The following is a 22,415-nucleotide window of genomic DNA, read 5'->3' on the forward strand; positions in this document are numbered from 1 at the left end:
CAGAGTGGGAGAGATTCCAGGTGGCTTGTATGTTCCTCTTCTTGGCCGTGGACCTCGCCTCTGGCATGTCTCGCATCCCCATCTGTCCCCCAGGTCATCTGGATGAAGCCCATTTGCTACACCAGGGGTCACCAACATGGCACCCGTGGGCGCCAGGTCGCCCTCAAGCACCCCATAAGTCGCCCACAGGTCTCTTCTAAAAATAGCACAACTCACTTGTGAGCTGCTTGAAAATGTAATTTTATGGTGATGCAATTTTTTCAAATCACACTTGCCTTTACAAAGAATTAAAAATTAAAACATCTTAAAAATCTATGTTCATTCTTGCTGATGCCAAAAACTGTATTTCTTACATTTTTTTTTTTTATCGTTTTCTCGTTATCACGAGATAATCGATAATACAGAATGAAGCATCCCGTTCTCCCTTTCCCGTAGACACAGACTTTACCTGTTTTAAGATTCTTTATTTTGTGGTTAACAGCAAAAACAATTGAAGAAAACACTCCTCAAAAGTTGTTTTTGGTCAATTCTTTTATTTATTAGCGGAGCTGCGCTCCTCCAACACCTGAGTGAACCTCCCCCCTCCCTTTATTTCCCCCAAACCCCAGCTGCTTTTACATTAACTCTATAATTTTGCAAATTGGATTTTTGATAATTAGTAATCTTTAATGGAAACTCAATTTCTGAAAAAAAAAAAAAAAAACTTGCATTTTTCTAATAAAGTTTTTGCGCTTAGAGGAGGTGGTTTTAGGGGTGTATTGAAATGGATGTACATTTTTTTGCAAAACTGTAATGGAAATTGACTTTTTTCTGATTAAATGCGCTTCTGAAGTGTCTGTCCAAGTACAGCACAGCGGGTGCCACAACAGATCCCATGGCGTCACAGCTAATCGTGCATCTCCTCTGTAAAATCAATAGCCAAGATTTCCTCATCGCTTCATCTGTAGCCGCACTTCTGCAGCCTGAATACGACGCAGAAGTCTCATTTGAGGTTCATCTCGAGTGCAGTGACAAACTTCAATGGATCTAGTCATGTTCTTTCCTTTAAATACCCCTGAACAGACTTCTCACTTGCATCTGAGACTGTCAATGGACTCGCTGCGCTGCGCCATGTTTTTAATGACTTACCGTGTGAGTTATGAAACCATGTCATTGCGACACTGTTTTTTTTTTCTTTTCTTTTTTTCTTTTTTTTTTTTTTTAATTCCTAGAATTTGGTTAAAGTTTCGTGTGTAATGGAAACAGAACCCAGGGCTGTTGAGTGTTTCTGCATGGTGCGTACACTGAGCTCCGGATATCGGCAGCAAAACAAAGCTGTTTATCAGAGAAAACATAGAACACCGGCACTGATCAGGATATAATCGAGTGATTAAATAGTGTCGACAGTTTCTCTGAAAAACTGATTTGTTTTGCTGCGGATTGTATAAAAATGACAACGTTTGTGGCGGACTGAGTTGGGCGGAGTGGCTGTTTGGGTTCGCTTATGTCCAGAGCTCAGTGAACGCACCATGCGCTGATTCTTGTCTGCTGTGGGATCTGTCAATCAACCTGTTCAGAGGTTTAAGGAAAATAAAGGGACGGGTGCATGAGACTGAATTAAAGCGTTCGAGGAGCGTAGATCCACTAATAATTGTTATAATTAATTAATTAATAAGTTAAAATTTTGTTAAAAACATTGCATTATGTCATTACCTTAAAATGTGACAATGATAATTATGGTGAGAAATCAGAGTCTTCACATGGAGGAGTATCATTATTATTAATTAGGGCTGTCACATTTGCCGCGTTAAAAACGCGTTAATCTGACACGTGCTTGACGCCGACAATTTTTGTGATGCATTAATCGCGGACTTTCTTATACGTGCCTGTCCATACCGTGCTCGCGGGCGTCCCGCCCTTTAACTCACTGGCTGCTCTCACTAGATCACGGGCGGGTCTCCAACCTCCGAGCTGTGAGCTAAAACCGGCCCGGCGCTAGGACCTGGAGAGCTCCTGCACCCTAACCCGGCTCCGGTTCGCGTCCAGTACCACGTCTGGTGGTACCGGCGCCGCGTCCCGAGAGCTGCGGACCTCCGACGGTCCGAACAGCAAGCGCACCGGGGGACATTTTAAATGTTTTGGAGGTTTGAGCGTGATCCAGCCCCAGCATAGTGGTCTGTCTGCCGGCATATTCATGGCTTGAGCTCCGCTGGACACGTCGCTGCATCGAGCTGCAGCCAGAGAACGCGGCGGCAGTAACAGACTGTCAAACTATCCACAGAGTATCCCGCTTTTCTCAGTCTTTAATGTTTTAAAAAACAAAAGTTCATTGGAAATGATAAATCTCTATTTCATTTATTACTGTAGTTCAGCAGAGGAGGAAAAGATTTGGTCCTGACAAAAAATGAACATGAAAGTGTTATGGAAATGTTATTTTTGATGTTTTTTATTTTATTTTACTGAACGTTGATTGAAGTTTTGAATTTAAAATGCCCTTCACTTGCACTTGGGCTTTTGTTAGGCATTTTATGTTACAGCCTTTTATTGTTAAGAAAGTTTATCTCAATACAATGTTACAAAATAAAGTATTTCTGATGAAAACTATTAATTTTGTCATTCTTGTTTTCATAATTAATGTAGAACTGCTAAATTCCACGAACCACACATTTTTTTCCTTAAAAAAAGGCCACATGTAAATTTGCGATTAGTAGCGAGTTAACTCTGGACAAAATGCGATCAATCGCGATTAAAAATTTTAATCGCCTGACAGCTCTATTATTAATGCATAACTAAAGGCAAACTAAGCAAATTTGCTATTTCAAACTGGTAGCCCTTCGTATGACTCAGTACCCATGAAGTAGCCCTCAGTTTCAAAAAGGTTGGTGACCCCTGTGCTACACTATTTAAACATGTAGTTGTAGAGTTGGATAAGCTAGTACTTCTTTAACAGTCCTGGTACATCGCCTGTTCGTCCTGGGAGAGGATTCTTCCTTCATGTGGACATCCCTGTGGTTCCTTATTTTTCCCAAAATAGTTTTTTCAGGAGTTTTTCGTCACCGAGAAGGAGGCTCAAAGGGTAGGGATACCAGGTTAACTTGGTTAGTTTAGTTTAGCAACCAACTACTGTTTATTTTATAACTGACTTTATGTCTTTGTACAGTTACCAGTAAGCCCACTGAGATGACTGCATTGTGATATTGGGCTTATAAATAAAACTGAATTGAAACTGAATAGAAGCTAAGGAACGTAGTTGGGTTTCTTTGGATGAATTGATGTCTTTTCACTGGTTTCCTACCAGCCAATGAGGCAGTTGTCCCCAAAGATCTGAGTCTGGGAACAGGGACAAACAATGACTGCTAAAGCCCAAAAAGGCGGGGGTAAACAGGTTTGTGTTTCACCCATCTTGTCTTTTCATCACATGTTTGTGGGGAAGCTTGTGCTGTGGGTATTTTGGGTTTGTGTGCTACAGACCCCTAAAGTGGTGGTGTAGAAAGTGGAAAAGAGAGTTTGTGACAGAAAGTGACTGAAAGGTCCCGGTGCTGTTGCATCAGCATTACTAATTTAGGCAAACGGGTGTAACTATATGATTTCATGTTTTGATCCTAGTGCTGTGGGAAAGGCTGGAAGACTGCTGCTAAAGATGGTACATGGAAAGGATTTCCAAACGGCTCTGAGGTGTAGGCCAAACAAAAGAAACCCAACAGGGTAATCTTGATGGAAGACAGATGAGTATCTGTGTCAGAAAGTCCTGACAAAGCAGTGTCCACTGTGGGAAAGTACACACTAACCACAGTCCGTAGAATTAACATGAAGTCAATGGAAAAAGGGCTTACAAATAAAAAAGTCCTTGTTGCTTTGGTCCTGCATTGAAGCAGTGCTCATGCTTTGGGCAGGGTGCTCTGCTTAGCGGGAAACTTCAGTTTTGTTTTAGATTTGTCGACTCAACTTGTGTTTGTGTGATTAAGCTCAACCTCACATGAAGAACACAGATCTTTGGCTGATGAGTTCAGAGTACGAGGAGCACACTAATAGAATTTGGAATGGTTTCACTTAGCAGCTGAATCTTCTGGGTTATTCTATGACAGGAGTGTCCATCTCAATCTCTCAAGGGGCCAAACACACAAAAACACACCTTAAGTCACGGGCTGAACAGACTAAACATTTATTGAACACTAAAACTACATTCTTACATTTTTTTTAACATAATTAAGAAGTAGGCATATTGCATTACCTGTGATAATGCTAGTGTGAATGCTGTGAGCTGAATTTGGCTGCTGAAGATGCTGAAATTAATAGCTAAAAATGCTAAAGCTGAAAACGCTAGAGCTGGTAGCCAGCTAAAATATTAGCTGAAGGCCAAATTAGCCTAAAAAACCAAAACCCAGCAAAAAAAAAAAATACTTAGGTTAACCAAAACAGCTACCATGTAGCTGAAAAAATAGCTGAACTGAAAAAAGCCTAAATCGGCCAAAACAGTTAGCGTGTAAATCTGAGCCTTTCTCCAATACAGCCTAAAAAAACTTTAAAATAAGCCTGAATTAGCCAAAACAGCTAGCATGTAGCTGAAATATTAGCTAAACTCCAAAATAGCCTAAAACAAATCTTAGTAAATGGCTAAATAGTCTAAAAAGCTAGCAGAATGCTGATTCCTAAAGCTTGAAAACAAACTTTTTAACATAGTTATGAATAATAAAAAGGCAGGAATATTTTTCCAGAATAAATCAACTTAAACCTTAACAGAATTCTACTGGACTTAATTTGTTAACCATTGAAAAGTTACAAAATGTTAAAGACTGTGTGTAAGCTTCACCGGTGACGCCTCATTTGTTAAAGTGTTAAAACACAGGAGTTTTATGAGGGAGAATTACAGTTGCATAAAAGAAAAAGAAACTTGTGGCATGTGTTGCTTATTTTGACGATCATAAAATCAATGGTATATGTTTTTTTTAACAAAACCTTTTAAACAAAACCTTTTGTTTTCCTTTTGCTAACACTAATTTTATACACCATATGTCTCCTCGCTGCTTCCTATTGGCCATTCAAAACACATATTTGCACACAGTGGATCCTTTGGTATTTTTCTTAAACAAGCTCCAGCTGAAGAGGTCCTCAGAGAATAAGTTTTAAGACATTTATGAGCATGTCACAAAGTTTCTGGGCAAAGAAATGATGGCAAACAATCATCGCAACGCTTTCCTTTCAGCGTGAGAACAGCTGTGTGCCTTCTTCAGAAGATTTGGGAGTGTAATTTCACAGAAAGCTGATGTGGCTTCAGTCTACTGAGACACAGTAAATGGAGTCGACTCTGAGATGTTGCTAAATTGACTCCACCGAACAGATTTGTCCCCAGGCAAAATGCTGCAGTGGTTACTGGTTCCACTAATTCAAAATGTTTTTTTTTTTTTGCTGTTTTTTTTTTAAATGAAAGTCATATTTTTTTAACAATTAAAATAAACACTTCGATCCCAAGGATTTTTTTTAAATCTGCAATTTCCATTGAAAGTATTCAAATACAGTGAGCACCCTGAACCCCTTTACAAAGGAAAAAAGCAAACAACCACCATGGAATGAATTAATGATCTTTACCTCTGTACCTTCACAACACCATCAGGGTATGAAAGGGCTTTACATTAAGATGAGAGATTATAAAGAGAACACTGAAAACATTAAAGTCTCCCTATGACATTTTTTTATTAAAAACAAAATAAAAACATTCCCAGTAGTGTTTAATTATGATTATGAAGTTTTTAACCAAAATCCAACAACCTAAAGAGAAACCTAAGAGAAAATTGGGAACAAGAATTCATTCAACTGCATAAAATTGCATAAAAGGCAGAAACAAATAAAAAAAAAACAAGCAGAAGATAAAAGGTAAAATAATATAAATATATTAAAACTGAAAATGAACAAGAACACATAATTTTTTTTCTTAGCAACAAAAATGGAACACAAGCTGACTTCCAGTCTGAAGAAACTCAATGAACCATGTTCTTCTGGTAAAATACAGAAGAAAAGGATCTCACAGATCCGTTCAAAATGATTTTGTTTGGATATCGCCCTGAAAAAGTTTGTCCACAGTGAACTAGTTCAAAGTTCTGAGGTAACCAGCAACCTCTGAACTAAAAGATGACTCTGGAGTTAGCTGACAGAGTGTGGTCCTTGTTGCCTTCTGTTTAGGGAAATCTTGGATGTTTTCTTGAACTCTTAGCCTCACTGAGGTTTTCCTCTTATGCTTGGAAAAGCCTCTTTCAAGCGTTTGACCTCTGTGCTTGTGCATGACTCAGCTGATTCACTGCAACTTGTGTTATCAAGGGCACAGCCTTCAAAGCAAAGAATCATGGCGTGGCATCTAATCAGGTCAGTGATAGGATGAGGGGACATTGTCTGAGCTGGCTGTGTGTCTTTTGGACATCTAGAAGCTACAGACTGAACTGTCTCCTTTGTTCCACCATCTGGGAAGACAGGTCATTCTTTGCAGGTTTTCCAAGACTTGACCAACCTAGTATTCTGTGAAGAAAACTGCCCTAAGGAGGAGTGTGCTCCAAGACATAAATATAAAATAACAATGAAATTACAGTGTACTTGATTTCTCTCAGAAACCTAAAATAGTCATTGTGAGCTTAAATCCTAAACAGACATGACGTCTCCAAATCCACTCATTTCGTCGTGTGCTGATCCTGGCTCTGTGACGGTTTATCATGGATGGCTGTGTAAAGGGCTCCCCTCCACTGCAGAAGCCTCACACAGAGTGCAGAGGTGGAGGAGCAGGGGGAACAGGGACCTTCACAGATTCCCAGTGTGCCAAACTTGAAGGTTTCTGTGTCAGTGAACTTTACATCAAACGCTCACGGGCTGCTGATGTCTCTTTGAAGTGGCAGAGGGGTGGTGGTACCAGGACTAAATACAGACCCCCGCCTCAACATGTTTTGCTTCAGAAGCACGTCCAAAAGGAAATCTTACAAGATCAAGGCCAACAGTTTATTTTTAAAAGCTAGTATTGTTATCATACATGAGGAGAGCTTTGAGGACACACTAAGATAGTCAAACCTTTGAGTTCAAATCTGCATGATTGTTGGAATAAAACAAGCTTAACAATGATGAGTTATGTAGGACAAAATTAACCCTTTAAAGGGACCATACTAGGATTTTCTTAAGGCTTTCAGAGTGAACTATATATCATCAAATAATGCAGGGGTGTCAAACTCAATCCCACAAGGGGCCAAAATCCAAAATACACTTTAGGTCGCGGGCCGAACAGGATAAACATTTATTGAACACTAAAACTATATTTTTAAAACTTTAAAATAATTATGAACTAGATAAAAAAGCATTAGCTGTGATAATGCTAGTGTGAATGCTGTAAACTGAATTTGGCTGCTAAAGATGCTGAAATTGATAGCTAAAAGCGCTGAAGCTGATTGTCAGGAGTATTGAGCCGTTAGCCTTTACTATCCAGTCTTCTGCTTCTTCGTGTCTCGACCCAGTTCTGATCCTGTTTACTCTCCTGAGAGCCGCATGCCCGACTCCTGCCTGTCCCTGACCATCGTCTCCGCCAGCCTCTGACAAACCCTCGCCGTGTTTGACCTCTGTTGCCTTTTGCACCACATCGCTGAGCATGAATAAAAACACTGCAGATGGATCCAAACGCCTCTGAGTCTGTGTTGCACTGATGGCTAGCTAAAATATATCTAAATGCCAAATTACCCTGAAACACACACACACACACACAAAACTTAGGTAAGCCAAAACAGCTAGCATGTAGCTTAAAAATAGCTAAACTTCAAAATATATTTCAAAAATTGAAAAAAAGCCTAATTTAGCCAAAACAGCTACCGTGTAAATATTAGCCTAAAAAAGAAAATCAGCACAAAAAAAACTATTAGCATGGAGCTGAAATATTAGCCAAATTCCAAAGCAGCCAAAAAACTGTTTAGTAAATGCCAAAATAGTCAAAAAAGCTAGCAGAATGATAATTTTTAAAACTCTAAAACTGTCACTTTTGAACATTATTATGAATAATTAAAAAAAAACCTTTTTTCATCAGGTCTGGTCAGATGCTAAAAGAATTAGGGTTTCCACCATGCAGATATTTATTGGGTTAGTTTGCATAAGCAACCTGTCAAAAATAATGAGTCTTATTTCAAGAGGCATGGTGTTGTGTTTTGTGAGAATACTTTTTGAATAAATTGTTTTACTCATTCTACAACTTCAGGAGGAGCAGTGAGCCAGCAGGGTGGTCAGGATCCCTCAGCAGGGAGCTTGGAAAAGATGGGAACATTCAGTGGAAAGCAAAGTGTCTTGGGAAGAGCTGTGAAAGTCTGAGCCACACCGAATACGTTTCCTGATACAGGCGGTCTACGATGTCCTACCCAGCAACTCTGTGTAATGGCTGTTCCACAGCTATTTCACGGCTGTACCACTGGTACCACACGCAGTCACCCGCGGTCTAAACTTTTGTGCAGTTCAAAATTCTTTTTGTGTTTAACGGCGGCCAAATTTTGTACTGCGTGTATACATGTCTATTCCCCTGCCGCATCTTTTCTGTTGCACTGCCAGTCCGCTGCTAACAGCGTCTGTACCACGGGGATGACATTTCATCCGTGCTCCAGCCGTGATATGGCAGTGAAAGCCGGGTCTTAAGGCTCAAAATGTCCTCATGTGAAAGATGATGCCTGTTGCACATACAAGCACTTCCCAGCGAACATTTCAATGTGGGCCCCATATGGTGGGCCCCAGATGGGTTTGTCTGCGAGTTTCATGGTGGCCCCACCTGTGTCTGCCCACACTGGCTTTAGTGAGGACTCAGTAGTCTGGCTCGCTGGGCAGCGGAGCTCACTGACTCGCTACGCTATCCGCCAGATAGCTTGTTGGCTCATATGCTTTCCATTGGGTGGGTGGTTAGTGTAGGGACCCAGACCACTGAGTCCCTACCTAAGCCAGTGTGGGCAGACACAGGTGGGGCCACCATGGAACCCGTGGACAAACGCGCCTAGGACCCAGCAATTCAGACCAAAGATAAACCATATGGGGCCCACATTGAAATGTCCGCTGGGTTGGTTACCATGATATGTCATCTTCTCTCATTTCAAAGCTGTTGTAGGGCGCCCATGGTGCAGCAGTAGGGGGGTTGGCCCCAGGTTCAATTCCCGCCTTGCCCGCCCATGTGTTGAAGTGCTCTTGAGCAAGACACTGAACCCCACATTACGTCTGGTGGAAGGTTGGCACCAGTGTTCAGCAGCAGAGCCACCATCAGTGTATGACTGTGTGACTGCATCTGTGACTGTAAAGCGCTTTGGACCTTCGAGGAAGGCAGTCAAGTACCATACAAGTATACACCATTTACCACTGAAAGATTTGGGGTTTCATAATTGTTTAACATTAGTCTTTAATTTGGTCTTTTCCTTTCTTGATTTTGGTTTCCAGATACCAGATGGTGGTCATCCATATTTGTTCGGCATTTATAAGTAACAAATGCTAATTCAAATCAACATTTTTATGGAGCACCTTACATGTTGCACAACACCTCAAAGCTTTGCATAAACTAAATAAATACATAATCAAAATAAGAGTAAAAAAAATGGTAATTATGATAAAAGCCCCCCAACACAAATACCCAGCATACAAAAACTTACAGAAACTGTCAATCAAACACAACATGAAGAAATGTAAAATCTACTGAAAAGCAAAGCTAAGAAGATGAATTTGTCATTTTTTCTTAAAAACCTCCACAGTGGATGAAGCGCTCACATCCTCAGGCCGTTCCACAGAGCTGGAATGTGACCTCTACCTGAGGACCTGAGGGCTCTAGAGGGTCTTTAACTACAAGCAGTTCAGATAAACAGGAATGTTCAATTTTTTAAAGACTTTTATAACCTAGTAAAAGAGTCTTATAATCGATCCTAAAGCTGAATGGAAGCCAGTGAAAAGATGTTAAGCTTGAGGTACTGTGCTCCTTCTAGTCCTGGCTAAAAGACATGCAGCTGAGTTTGGAACAAGCTGGTTTTGATTCATAGCACTTTCTTAACATCAGAAAGAACTGCATTATAATAAGTTAAAAACAAGTAAATAAAACTTTATATACTTGCATGTTTCTTTCTCAACATTAAGATCAACAATTCAAATCTCTTTATTGTCTTAATTCAGCTGTAGTACGCTCCCTACCATCTGTGTTTTACAATCTAAAATACTGCGGAAAAGGTCATCAATGAGTCCCATATCATCAGGAGACACAGCCACATGTGAAGTTTAAGCTGTTTCCTGATGTCTAGCCTGAATCGTGTTAAAAAGTGTGGAACTAAGGACAAGATGGGAACATTCAGTGGAAAGCAAAGTGTCTTGGGAGGAGTTGTGAAAGTCTGAGTCACACCGTATATGTTTCCTGATACAGGCGGTCTACGATGTCCTACCCAGCAACTCTGTGCTTGTGGCGCACCGCATGTCAGTCTGCCTCCCAGATGACACTTCATTTGAATCTCTTGAGGTAGGTTCAAACCATCTGAAGACCATGTCATGCAGTCTGTTTTAAAGAATAGAGTGGTCACTCAGATCCAGCAATACTTTTTCTCACTGCTACGTTGGAGCCAAATTACATCAGTAAGCAGTGATTGGTCCGAGTCGGTATGAGTTTTTGGATTCTTGGAGCCCGTGGATACTTCCTGTTTGAAATGCTGGGGTGAAGGGGAGGAACTCGGTCCAGCTCTCATATACAGTCAAAGGTCCCAGCATGTCCATGCAGACAGGCTATCGAACACCTGGACTCTTCCAGAGCAAAAATCCGGCTTTTGTTGCTACAGTCAGTGGTTATGCATCAACCTGCTAAGACATCATTTGGAGGGAACCATGTGTTTCCCAAAAACTCCTATATACCTTTCAGTTTTCACTAATGTTTTTGCAATGTATGTAGGCGGTCTATGTATACAACGTGCACATGTGCATCCCATCAGAGGATAAACTGAACTCTGATTTCTCTGTGGAAGGTTCTCTTCTTCTTTAACCTGGAACACAACAACAATGGCAAATTTGGATTTGTCTTACCAGAGAATACTCCTAAAAGTAATCATTTTTGGATTTTGGCCCTGAGGACGTGCCTGTACTTCTAGTTCATGTTCCACTACTATGGCTTTTTTTTTGTTTGATAGAACTATTTTTGTTGGCTGCAGATGATGTGATTGATTGTATTAAATCAAAAGATCTTTATATCTGCACATAGATTTTTCTAGTTTTACTTTTTCTAAAACGTATAATATATCATTGAGGATAAGCTCCAAAAACTCGTTATCTTACCGTAAAAGACATTATCTTTGTAGCACTCAACAATCTCTTATAGAAACTTTTTTGAGATTTAGGAAGCTCTGATGCCCATCGTTACCCTGAGGGACTTTCCTGCTTAAACATTCACTTTTACAGCAAAATGATAATGAATTGATCCAAGTAACTCCGAAATGTTATTCCAGGTAAACTTTTCTTAAAATGTTTCGATTTTTAGCCACTTGTTGCTCCATTCCAATTATTGTAAAATATCTACTATGCATCCAATTTTTAAGTTGGAACAACTTATGTGTTAAAGTGTAAAGGTTCTGAACCGAAATACTTGATAAACTGTTCATGTTTTTGTGAATAAAATCTGGCTCATAGAGATTAAAAAATGTTTAATTGTGATTTAACTTGGAATAAAACCAAATAAAGCTTTTATAAATTATCTAGAAGTTCAATTTTACTTTCAAAATACTAGAAATACTGTTATTATCATTCCAAATGTTCTTATTATTTTTATTACAATTTTGTTATTTGTGTGAATGCTTAGTAAGCACTTTTCTATTTTTATCTATCATTCATGTCTCCCTCAAACCTATTCTAAAGTCTCCGATCATCTTTTGATCTGTTTTCAAAGCTGTTCAGATGGTCTTTTAAATGTAAAACAAAAACAGTAGTTTCCAAAGACATAGTTTCTGCTAAGAGCCACAGGAGTTCATTAGAAATTCACCCCCGAGTTGTGGGCGGGAATGTTGGCATGGAGGAAGCCTGCCCTCATTTCCCATCATTCCTTTGTTTACACTTCCCACCGCCCGCTTACATCCCCTCATAACTCCAAGAAAACATTAGCGCTGCAAATTTTTTTTTAGCAATATCGTCGCTATCCAGCCGAACAGTTCTGATCCAGATTCCAGCTCAGACGAGGAAAACAAAGACGTTCATGGATCTGTTTGTCTGCATCAGAATGGGGCGGAGCAGGGAGGCTGTGGCCCGCCCAGCTTGTTTTCCACGTCGCATACATTATCCTTTAAAACAACATTTTGTCATCTGCTCCTGATTCACAACAATTTGAATAAAGACATTTTTAAAAATCAAATTTTAAGATTGAACATCTTTATATGCGCCCTCCATCATTAGAAAAATATGGAAGAGGATTAGGGCCACGGAGAAAAAAAGGCCATGGAAAATTCCAACTTTAATCCCAGAATTCTGACCTTTTCCTCAGAATTCTGACTTTAATCTCAGAATAATACGGAGGCCACTGAGCTACTTTCTTCAGTTAGCTTTAGCAGCATAGTTGAGTCATGCAAAAAAAAAGTCAGAATTCTGACTTTAAAGTCAGAATTTTCCATGGCATTTTTTTTCTGTGGCCCTAATCCTCTTCTGCAGAAAAATATCCCAATAACATGGTAAAAAGTTGGACTGTGACTTTCAAAACCAATGTTAAGTCACCCAAAGCATTCCACTGCATGTGCCAAATACAATTTGAGTCTAAACTACTTCTGCAGACAATAATTATATATTCTTTGCACTGTTAATACTAGAAGTGTTTTCCCATTGATTGGTGGAAGTTGGAGGTAATTCCTCACGATGGATTTGTCTGGCTCCGGCAGGCACAAGGACCATGCAGACTCCTGAAAGCCAGCGGGGCAGGGATCTCTTTCCCCATGCAGCAGCATCCACTGACATTAAACACCCTGCGTTCATAACACAGTGGAATAAGGAAACGGCCAAAGAAAAACAGCCTGCCAGTGCAGCATCCGCTGATCGCTGCCCGGAACAGCCCCGAAACAGTCTCCAAAAAGCAGGAAGAATGGCCAAAAGTGAGAGGCAGAGCAGAAGTTTGAAGAGTGAAGGATTCCTCTCTGATCCCGAGGCGTCTCTCCTGGACCAGCAGGACTTGGAGGAGTCCAGCTGTCGCTTCAATGACGTCTTTGACTCCAGAGACTCTCACATGGAGCAGATCAACACTTTTCTGAAAAATGTTCAAGTTCTGCTGGAAGCGGCCAGGTTTCTGGAAAGCGCCGACAGGAAGGACGGAAGTAAGTTGCAACAAACAATCTTTTGGATCATCATCATTGTGCGGATACTTCGGAGTTCCTGAGACTGAGCAGCAGCGACGGCCCGTCACGCCACCTGACAAATGCGTGAAGCTCATCCCCGCATTCACTCTCAAACTATAAGCTTTCATGCTTTATTGGACTAGCTTTAATCTGCGCGTTATTACGCATGTTTATTATTAATATTCTTATTTTTGCATGCGGAATATGCATTTTTGCCCTCATCGCACACAACATGATCAGGTGTTGATGCGTGAACGTTGCATCCCGCACGGTTATAATAAATCTGATCACATTGCGGCGTCCTCCTGCTCCGTATGGAATGATGTCATTGTACCTCCGCAGATTGAATGGAAGAGGAGGAGGAAAGAAATGCCAAAACAAACGCAACACCAGGCTATATCTTCAAATATGTGGTTTAAATTAAGATTAAATATATACAAATATGTACCTTTTGGGTTTTACATTACATGTGAAACCGACTAATGACAACTTCTCGTATATTTGAGAGTATACTAACTTAAACCTATGGTAGAAATGTAGATGCAGTATATTCCTTGTTTTGAAGTGGCATACTGGAACACAGCCTGATGTCACTCCGACTGCATGAAGACATGTCTGTGCAGAGGCATCGACCGCATGAGCTGGCGCGTGCACGCAGCTACTTTGATGACATGTCGCTCATAATATTTCGTGGGAATGTTAATCAGATCCAGGAGGCAGTGCTCCGCTCCTCTCTTCTCAATTGTTTGCTTCCTGCGGGGGGGGCGAGGGGGGAGGGGGCGTGCCGCATTGGTTTCCACATGGCGCGTGCCTCCTCTGTGGTTGGTCACATATGAGCACAGCCCTCCATGCCTGTCAAAGGTGTCTGCCAATCAGACGCTTGCGTTGCTCCTACGTCACTTGTTGCTGGGCCCGGCTTCCAAAACGAGTGGACGCCCCCCAGTCCTGTGGCTCATGGGGTTTGTAGGCATTTACCGTGATTTTCCTGACGACACGTCCTGTGTTGTTAGCCCAGTAAGCTGTTAGAAGTTATTTTCTTTAATAAATAATATATATTTTGAATATGCTTTGGATCTTATTACGATACTGACATGGTATTATTATGTAAATATGTATTTAGTTTTGCACAGTCAAATCAGCAATACTAGTTATGCTAAATCTATCATTTAATTTCAAAACTTTTGATGTTAATTTATGTGTTTAGGTGTTTAGACATAGATTTCGTACTTTTTGATTACATAGGCTGCAAATACATGTTATCCTTTGTAGGGGTTTGTTTGCTTGGTCCAGGAAAAAGGCATTGAATATGTGTTTAGTTACATTTTGCTTCCTGAGCTACATCCTCAGTTTCCCAGAGTTCCTTGCGCTTGAACGGGCAGCTCCATAGTTGTGGCCCCGCCTCCCAGCTGAGCAGCTAGGTAAACAAACAGGAGAGGAAACGGGCAGCAGCTCTGGCACTTTGCTGGCTCTGGGATCTCTCAAGAAAAAAAATATCGCGTTTATTTTTTTACTTTATCAGATCTATTTTTTCATCAAATTTGATACAATTGTATGTATTATTTTTTGTATTATAACAGCAGCCTTGCTTTTTATTTTTTGACTGAGGCTTGCTAGCTTCCAACCACTGAACTTCTTTATTTTTCTCCGATAAAAATGCAAATCTTGTAAATGTACTGGACAAAACGCGTCGTTGTCTATCGATGTGACGATGTCTCGGTTTCGTGGTCTGTAAAGGTGACCAGATTTTTCGTCGTCTTTTGATCGCGGAGCTGAAGGGAAACGTTAACGGCAGGCGAGCGACCGAGCTCCGGGAGGAATGACGGCTGTTCAGCTTATAAACGTGCAGCGGTTGTTGGAGGCAGCAGAATATCTAGACAGGCGGGAAAGAGGTGAACCTGTGTTTAAATCTACATGTCAAAAATATTCAACAATCCGCATAAAAAGAGGATGTGAATGTGACTAATTAAAGGAAGTGTGAACATGTTTTTTCTCTGTCGCTCTCGTGACTGATTTTGTGTTAATCAGCATTTAATTGTTCTTGAACAGAATGTGAACACGGCTACGCCTCCACCTTCCCATCAGATCAAAGCACAAACTACCAGAGGACGAGAAAATTCCGAAACAAGAAGTTCAACAATAACCACAACAGGTGAGTCAGTGCTCTCTCTTCATTCAAACTTACCTTTATGCTATTTGAATTTTTGGGATGTCTCTTACTTTGGATCTCCAGGTGGAGGTGTGAGCTGGTACAGAGCTCTATTGGCTTCAGGGCAGAAAGGTCAGGGGCGTCAAACTCAATCACACAAGGGGCCAAAATCCAAAACACAACTAGGTCGTGGCCGAACAGGAGAAACATTTATCTTAAACTACATTTTTACATTTAAAACCGTAACTTTTAACATAAGTATGGACTTTATAACATTAGCTGCGATAATGCTAGTGTGAATGCTGTAAGCTGAAGGTGGCTGCCGAAAATGCTAGAGCTGATAGCTGAAGATGCTGATCCTAATAGCTGGCTAAAACTGTGGCTAAATGCCAAATTAGCTTTAAAAACAACAACAAAAAAGAAACATAGGTCAGCCAAAACAGCTGTGGTTGAACAAATAGCTAAACTTCAAAAAAGCATAAAAAACTGAAAATAAGCCTAAATAGCCAAACACCTAGCGTTTAAGTATTAGCTAAACTCAAAAACAGCCTTAAAAAACTTTTTTTTTAAAGGATAAATTAGCCAAAACAGCTAGCATGTAGCTGAAATATTAGCTAAACTCCAAAACGGACTAAAACCCAAAATATAGCCTAAATTAGCAAAACAGCTAGCATGTAGCTAGTCCGAGGGCTGGATCCAGCCCCTGGGCATTGACCTTGACACGTGTCTTACAAGGTGGTGCACACAATACTTTTCTTCTGGATCTCAAGTGAAGATGACCACCATTTTTGCACGGTGGTGCAGCGGTTAGCACACTCGCCTCCCCGTGAGAAGGCTCCAGTTCAAGTGGGTTAATTGGTTATTCTAAAAGAATTGTAAATGATTGTGACAGTCTGGCAACCTGTCTGGGGTGTACCCTGCCTTCACTCAAAAGCAGCCGGGATAGGCTCCAGCAACCCTTTGACATTAAAAAGGATACTGCAACTTAAGAAAATGGATAGATACAATAGTTAAAAGAATGGTCACACATTTCCACCTCACCAAATCTGACCCCCTGGTGTAGATAATTCAGCCTACTTTAATTTCAACTGAAAAAGGGAAACAAGCGATTTTAAAAGTCTAACATGACAGAACAACTCTCAGAAAATTCAATACAACTGCTTCTGAAAAAAACCCAAACTAAATAAGGACCAGATTTTTGAGCACTTTACACAATTACTGTTTTAAAAACTCAGAACTTTTTTTAGTTCTATAAATCATCATTATTGTGTTCAATGAAGTTTTTAGTACTAGATAAATGCCTGGTTTAAACCAGAGTGAGATGTTTCCCAGCATGTTCTGCACCACATCGCTGTGTGATCATCATTTGTTTGAAGCCAGCGGATTTCCACAAACGTGCTTCTTCTGCAATCCAGACTCTGTCTAGCATTTCTACGATGGTGGAGGAACACCCAAATAATTGCTGAATGGAGTTTGATTCTTCAGCATCTTTGATTCTGAACTAAAGTCTGTCTTCCTCTGTAAATCTGAAGTGAGCACATGTGCACTACAACTTCTCATCTTGCCCTCTTTGTTTATGCACCTGCACACCACTTATGTGCACCTTGGTTTATCATGAAGCCTCATCTTCTCTCACTAAATCAAAAGGAGTCATGTTTTTGAAGGATATAAGGGAGAGAGAGCCGCCATTTTTACCAGATTTAGGTTGCATCAGGGCACATAAAAGAAACTCGCATTTAGTGGTGCAAGTTCAAAATTGCTCAGCTTTGTGTTGTTTTGTCCCCAGCCAAGTTGAGTTTGTATGCCAAAACAATCAAACATGGAAGTCATGTTTTTTCTATTTTTCACCAAGCCTTAAATATTAATGTAAGAGAGAGCCACAAACAGGAACTGCGCATCCTGAGAACTGAATGCTGCTATATTCTGCATAGCAACAGTCACCATCAGATAAACTGTAAATCTGCTGGCCTATTTATAGCTCTTCACATGATGCTGGTCTCATAACAATAACTACACAGGCATAAATACATTGTGTTTTAGGGGAATTTACTGTCCAGTGGACAAAGTTAGGTGAGGATACTTTGACGTAGTCAGAGAATCTACAATAAAGGAGAGAAGAAGCAAGACAGTTACGGATTTCTTTCAAAAAGGCGACTAATGTTGACCAAAGATGGCCATGTAAGACAAATGTTTGGTGTTGTCTCTAAAGGGACTTGGACTCAACCTGCAGCGGAACACATCTAACACCATTTTAGAGCTGTTTATTGGAATGTGTCTTTTTTTATTCCCTGTTGCCTGAGAAACCTCCATGTTGTTTAAACGTTTTTATTCACTGGGACTTTTACTCACTCGTTTGAGATCAACTTTAGTTCTTCTGTCCTGTTAATATAGTTCAAAAACCTCTCGTCATTGGTCAAAGCATTGTATCAAAACATATCGTCAGATACTGTCACGTCTAAAGAGGAAATGCTGAGCTTCTGGGTTTGGAAGAAAGAAATGGCTCATGGTGAAGAATGGAACAAACACATGTAGCATGGTTAGTCATGCTCGTTGTCTGGTTAGTTTCCCCGTCTCCAAAACATTACAATAACCCCCTGAAGTCCTCCTTTCATAATTTTGTCATTATGAAGCCGATTTTCCTAATATTGTTTTTGTATCATTGCCGTGTTTGTGTACAGCCCTGGCCTGTTCCAGTTCCAGCTTCCTTGTCGGTGCTGTGGTGAGGCTTAAAGCGACAGGCTTATCTGACTCTGCCCTCTCCTCCCTACCGTTTATAGCAGGGGTGCTTTATCTCTTTGACCCACTCTGAGTGTGCATAAATGCACGCATGCACACAGACTGGCAGGAAAACACCAGGAAGCTTCAGGTTATGCGAGGCCTTGAGCCCGTTTGTAATCTGTGTAGCGTTGTGTACGTACATGCAGTTTTCTGATTTGGGACGGAGACGGAGAGTTTGTGATGAGAGTTGATGATAAACAGATGGATTTCCTCTGGGCAGAGGCCAATGCTAAAATGCACTGTTAACAATTAAACTATAGTTTTATGTTTGACAGTAATATCTACTGCCACAAGTGATGTTTACTGTGGGTACATTTTCAGATACAAATAATAGACATTACAAGTCTGCACTTAAAATAAACCTCTTTTTTTAGTTTAGGACACATTTTTGATTTTTGACGTCACTGTTGTTGCTAAGCATAAGAAACTGGTTCTCACTAATGCTTTACGCTTTGGTAATGTTCACCGGTTTGAGGGGTTGACCTGTACGGGTGCTGAAGGGTTTTGGGTTGTCCAGCACGGTGGAGGGTTGCAGAGAGCACAGGTGTGTCTCGCAGTTTCTTTGAGGTCTCGTACCTCAACAGATGTTACAAAAAGGAACATACCATTGTCATGCGTATTATGAAGTATTCAAAAAGATAATGGAAGGTACACCTTTTATGATGTATGGCGGATGCTGTGGTATGGTGTCCAGGGGTGAGCAAACTTTTTGACTTTGGGCCGTAAAGGGTTCTAAAATTTGACAGACCAGGACCAGATGCATGTAGTGTCTTTGAGATCCATCTTGCAAGACATGTGTCAGTTATTTAAGGTTTAAATTGATTTATTCTGGAATAATATTCCTGCCTTTTTATTATTCATAATTATGTTAAAAAGTTACAGTTTTAAAGTTTAAAGATTGGCATTCTACTAACTTTTTGGACTATTTTGTAGTTTCGTTAATATTTCAGCTACATGCTAGCTGTTTTGGCTAACCAAAGTTTTTTTAGGGTGATTTGACATTTAGGAAAGATGATTCCTTGACTCAGAAAACACAGATGATTGTTAGAAAAACAACAAATCTTCCAACACTACAGGAATGCAGAATAACTTTCTGCATCCAAACAAAGGTCAATGTATTTGTATTCTATGGGTAGACAGCAGAATAACAGAGAAAATGAAACATTATTTAAGGATTATCACTATAATTTATTCAAATTTAGCGGGTCAGATTAAATAATTTAATGGGCCACATATGGCCCCAGGGCCATAGTTTGCTCTCCTGTAGTCATTGGTAAGGTACGAGTTACTGACCGGCTGCGTGGAAATGCTGCTCATATGGGGTGTGCATGGGATGTGTAAGTGCCTGTAGGATGTCCACACAAACTACCCTCTGATTGTCTAATTACCTCATTTTGAACAGTCAGGCTGCAGCAAGGAGCGCACACTATCACGTGAACTGCACTAACGGGCTCTTGTTCAGTCTGCAGGATTTGTGTGGGTTGAAAAAATGAAAACTCTGTACGACACGCCTGCGTCTCACCTACTTCACCCTTACCAGTTGTATAAGTGTTTACTACGACCCATCACCTGCAGCGTGCACATAAAAAACATGTGGTTAAGGCTTTAGTTTTATTCTCTGTGGCTGAGATCTCTGCTGCTCAAAGCTCTTCTAAAACTTTTCATGTTGGCTGAGAACCTTATAAAAAGTCAATTTTGAGGATTATTGTGTTAACTTTCTGCAGTTCCTGTAGCTATTTTTGAGTTTGAAGAACAATGTCACAGCTGTCTACTCAGTAAACAGTCATGCTTGTCCAAGCGGAGGACGGTAACGCTTTATGTTGGTTTACAGAATTTATTAGTTCAATGTAATCATTTCTTAGTGAAATACAAACCAGTCTGTTCCCATTTTAGTAGACGGGGATATTGAACGTGATGGTATTTTATTCTGTCTGGTCTGTGGTTTTCCTGAGAACATTTTTTCTATTGACGTTGGTATATTCAGATGAAATGAACATATATTTTAGCATTTCTGTCCAGCACCGCATGAAGCATCCTTGCTGTTGCCTCCTACAGTGGGGGGAGAAGGAACGTGCCTGTTTCAGAGGAGGACGGCTCTTTTCCCATCAGGTCGTTGCCTCACAAAGCCACTCTCATAGGCCAGCAGATTCACTTTACATTATTGGGAGAGCACTGAGCCATGCCTGTCTGAGTGAATCCTTCTACCTAGCAGGGGTACACACACTATGCACATGTACTTTCCAAGTCACACACGTCTCCGACTTCAGCACTCAGGAGGAGGCTGAGTAATGCATTGTCACAGTGGATCCCATTGAAACGTGCTGGTGTGCTTATTAAAAAGCTCTTAACTCACTGTGGGTGCATGAGCCAGTGTGTTTTTCATATTTGTTCATATATTCAGTTGGACAGACTATAGTGCTTTCTAATGATGTTTTATTTGATCAGCAAATATGTAATTGAGTTTTATTTGACAGTTTCTTTCTGTTTTTGCAGGTCAACACACAATGAGCTGGAAAAGAACAGGTGAGTTGGTTTCACTCACTCATGCATTCAGTCATCATTTTAACTATCATGTCATGCAAAGATTTAGCCATCGCCAGCATCTGCTGTAAGAGCACATCTTCCCTTTTCAAAGAAAACTTTCCATATTAACCTCGCCTTGACCAAAGGGAGGTCGTCCATCATTTCATGGGTTTCTTCTCTTGTTGCTCAAACTCTCTGAACACTTGAGAGTAAAGCATACAGTCATTTGCTTGCTAAGTCCTTGTCTTTCCATCTCTGTGGGCGTGTGGTACATCTCATGCAAATATTGTTATCCGGGTCTGCTGCCAGTAGGACTGCATGTGGTTGTAAAACCATGTTGCACACCTCCCTGGAACATTGTGCTGAATTTTTTTTTTTTGACGTATCACCAAAAAAGTAATTCTGGATCTAATATATAGCTGGAATATCTCCACAACAGTGCAGAAAGTTAGTTGGAGTTATTGCAAAGTCCAGTTCATGTTTGCAGCAGTGGTTTAGGGGGGGTTGGGGGAAAATAGGGTTTAGGGGCAAAAGCAGGAACAATTTTAAAAAAAGAGTCTGAAAGGACCGCATCTAAATAATTTATTTAGAAATCCAGTGATGTTGTGTGAGATTGTTACCACGTTAAGGGATATCATCGCAGATGTTTAAAAGAAGTTCTCCTCAGCACCAGAGGCCACCTCAGGCTTGACAAATGAAGAAGATGTTACTGATTTAGGTGGAATTAAAGGCAAGAAGTCTGCTTTCCATTTATTGTCTCAGAGTCTGTTTATGCAACAAAAAGATGTGGGGATTATTTAGCATAATTACATATCACGTCAGCCTGCTTTTCTCACATGTTCTCTGGCAGTCTCCATTTAAAGGATGGCATTGTTGCATTAAGAACCAGTTTAGCCCAATCTTGGACTTGTGCTGCAATCCACCTGATTATGGACTTCATCTCTGTCTACAAGTGTTGATGTGAGACGTGAAAGTGTTGGTGTGGAGGGTTTTCCATAGTGGTACACGATGGAAAAGGGTTCAAGCGGAGTTAAGCCTTAGTCCAGAGGTCGGCAACCCTTAACAGTAAAATAACCATTTGGACTTGTTTTCTACTGATCTAAACCTAGAAGGAGCTGCCTAGTCTTTGTTTATCCTTTAAGAAATTTGGATTTGCATTTGTGGCCTTTTTTTTCAATAATAAATATGAATTATGGCTATTTTTTTTTCACGAACTAAAGCGAAAATACAAAAAGAATCTAGCATCTCTCAAAATGTAATTTTGTTTTATTTTATTTTTTTTAAAGTTTGACAGAAGATCAAATAACTTATTTTAAAAAAAAAAAGATGCTCTCTCCCAAACAGGATCATCTCAACAGCTCTGGACAGCTAGTAACCAATGTTGTGCAGGATAAGATAATATTATATTATATAATGTTTTTAACTCATAAAAGATCAAACTTTTTTCCAAAGTTTTTCTTTGCATATAACATCTGTTCGTTCTGGAGGTAGAGTTGAACAAACAAGATGTCTTCAGGTCAACAGGATGTAAAAACCTACATAGTTTATCATCTATGTGAACCTCAGACATCAATTTATACATTTAAATAATCTAAATTAAATAAATTCTTTTTTATTTATTTATTTTTTTCGATTTCTCTTACACTGCTGGGTTTTGTTATTGTCTGATTGCT

The 22,415-nt window shown here is 40.2% G+C and overlaps 1 protein-coding gene across 6 annotated transcripts in view; it reads left to right on the forward strand.

The window, feature by feature from the left end:
* Nucleotides 1-10,371: 10,371 nt before the first annotated feature.
* The window catches only part of mxi1 (max interactor 1, dimerization protein), a 41,244-nt gene continuing 29,200 nt past the window's right edge, over nucleotides 10,372-22,415 (forward strand). Inside the window, exons 1-5 of one of the 6 annotated variants that reach the window (XM_024259665.2) lie at nucleotides 10,372-10,459; nucleotides 12,846-13,274; nucleotides 15,342-15,444; nucleotides 15,526-15,573; nucleotides 20,713-20,742. In XM_024259665.2, coding sequence (XP_024115433.2) covers nucleotides 12,857-13,274; nucleotides 15,342-15,444; nucleotides 15,526-15,573; nucleotides 20,713-20,742 — 599 coding nt within the window. In that variant the 5' untranslated portion in view covers nucleotides 10,372-10,459; nucleotides 12,846-12,856. Of the gene's footprint in view, nucleotides 10,460-12,845; nucleotides 13,275-14,693; nucleotides 15,185-15,341; nucleotides 15,445-15,525; nucleotides 15,574-20,274; nucleotides 20,329-20,712; nucleotides 20,743-22,415 lie in introns of those variants that run through there. The other 5 variants (XM_036210471.1, XM_024259663.2, XM_024259666.2 and 2 more) reach the window with 5 other exon arrangements.

Source organism: Oryzias melastigma, linkage group LG24 (assembly GCF_002922805.2).
Source record: "Oryzias melastigma strain HK-1 linkage group LG24, ASM292280v2, whole genome shotgun sequence".
Classification (NCBI taxonomy): Eukaryota; Metazoa; Chordata; class Actinopteri; order Beloniformes; family Adrianichthyidae; genus Oryzias; species Oryzias melastigma.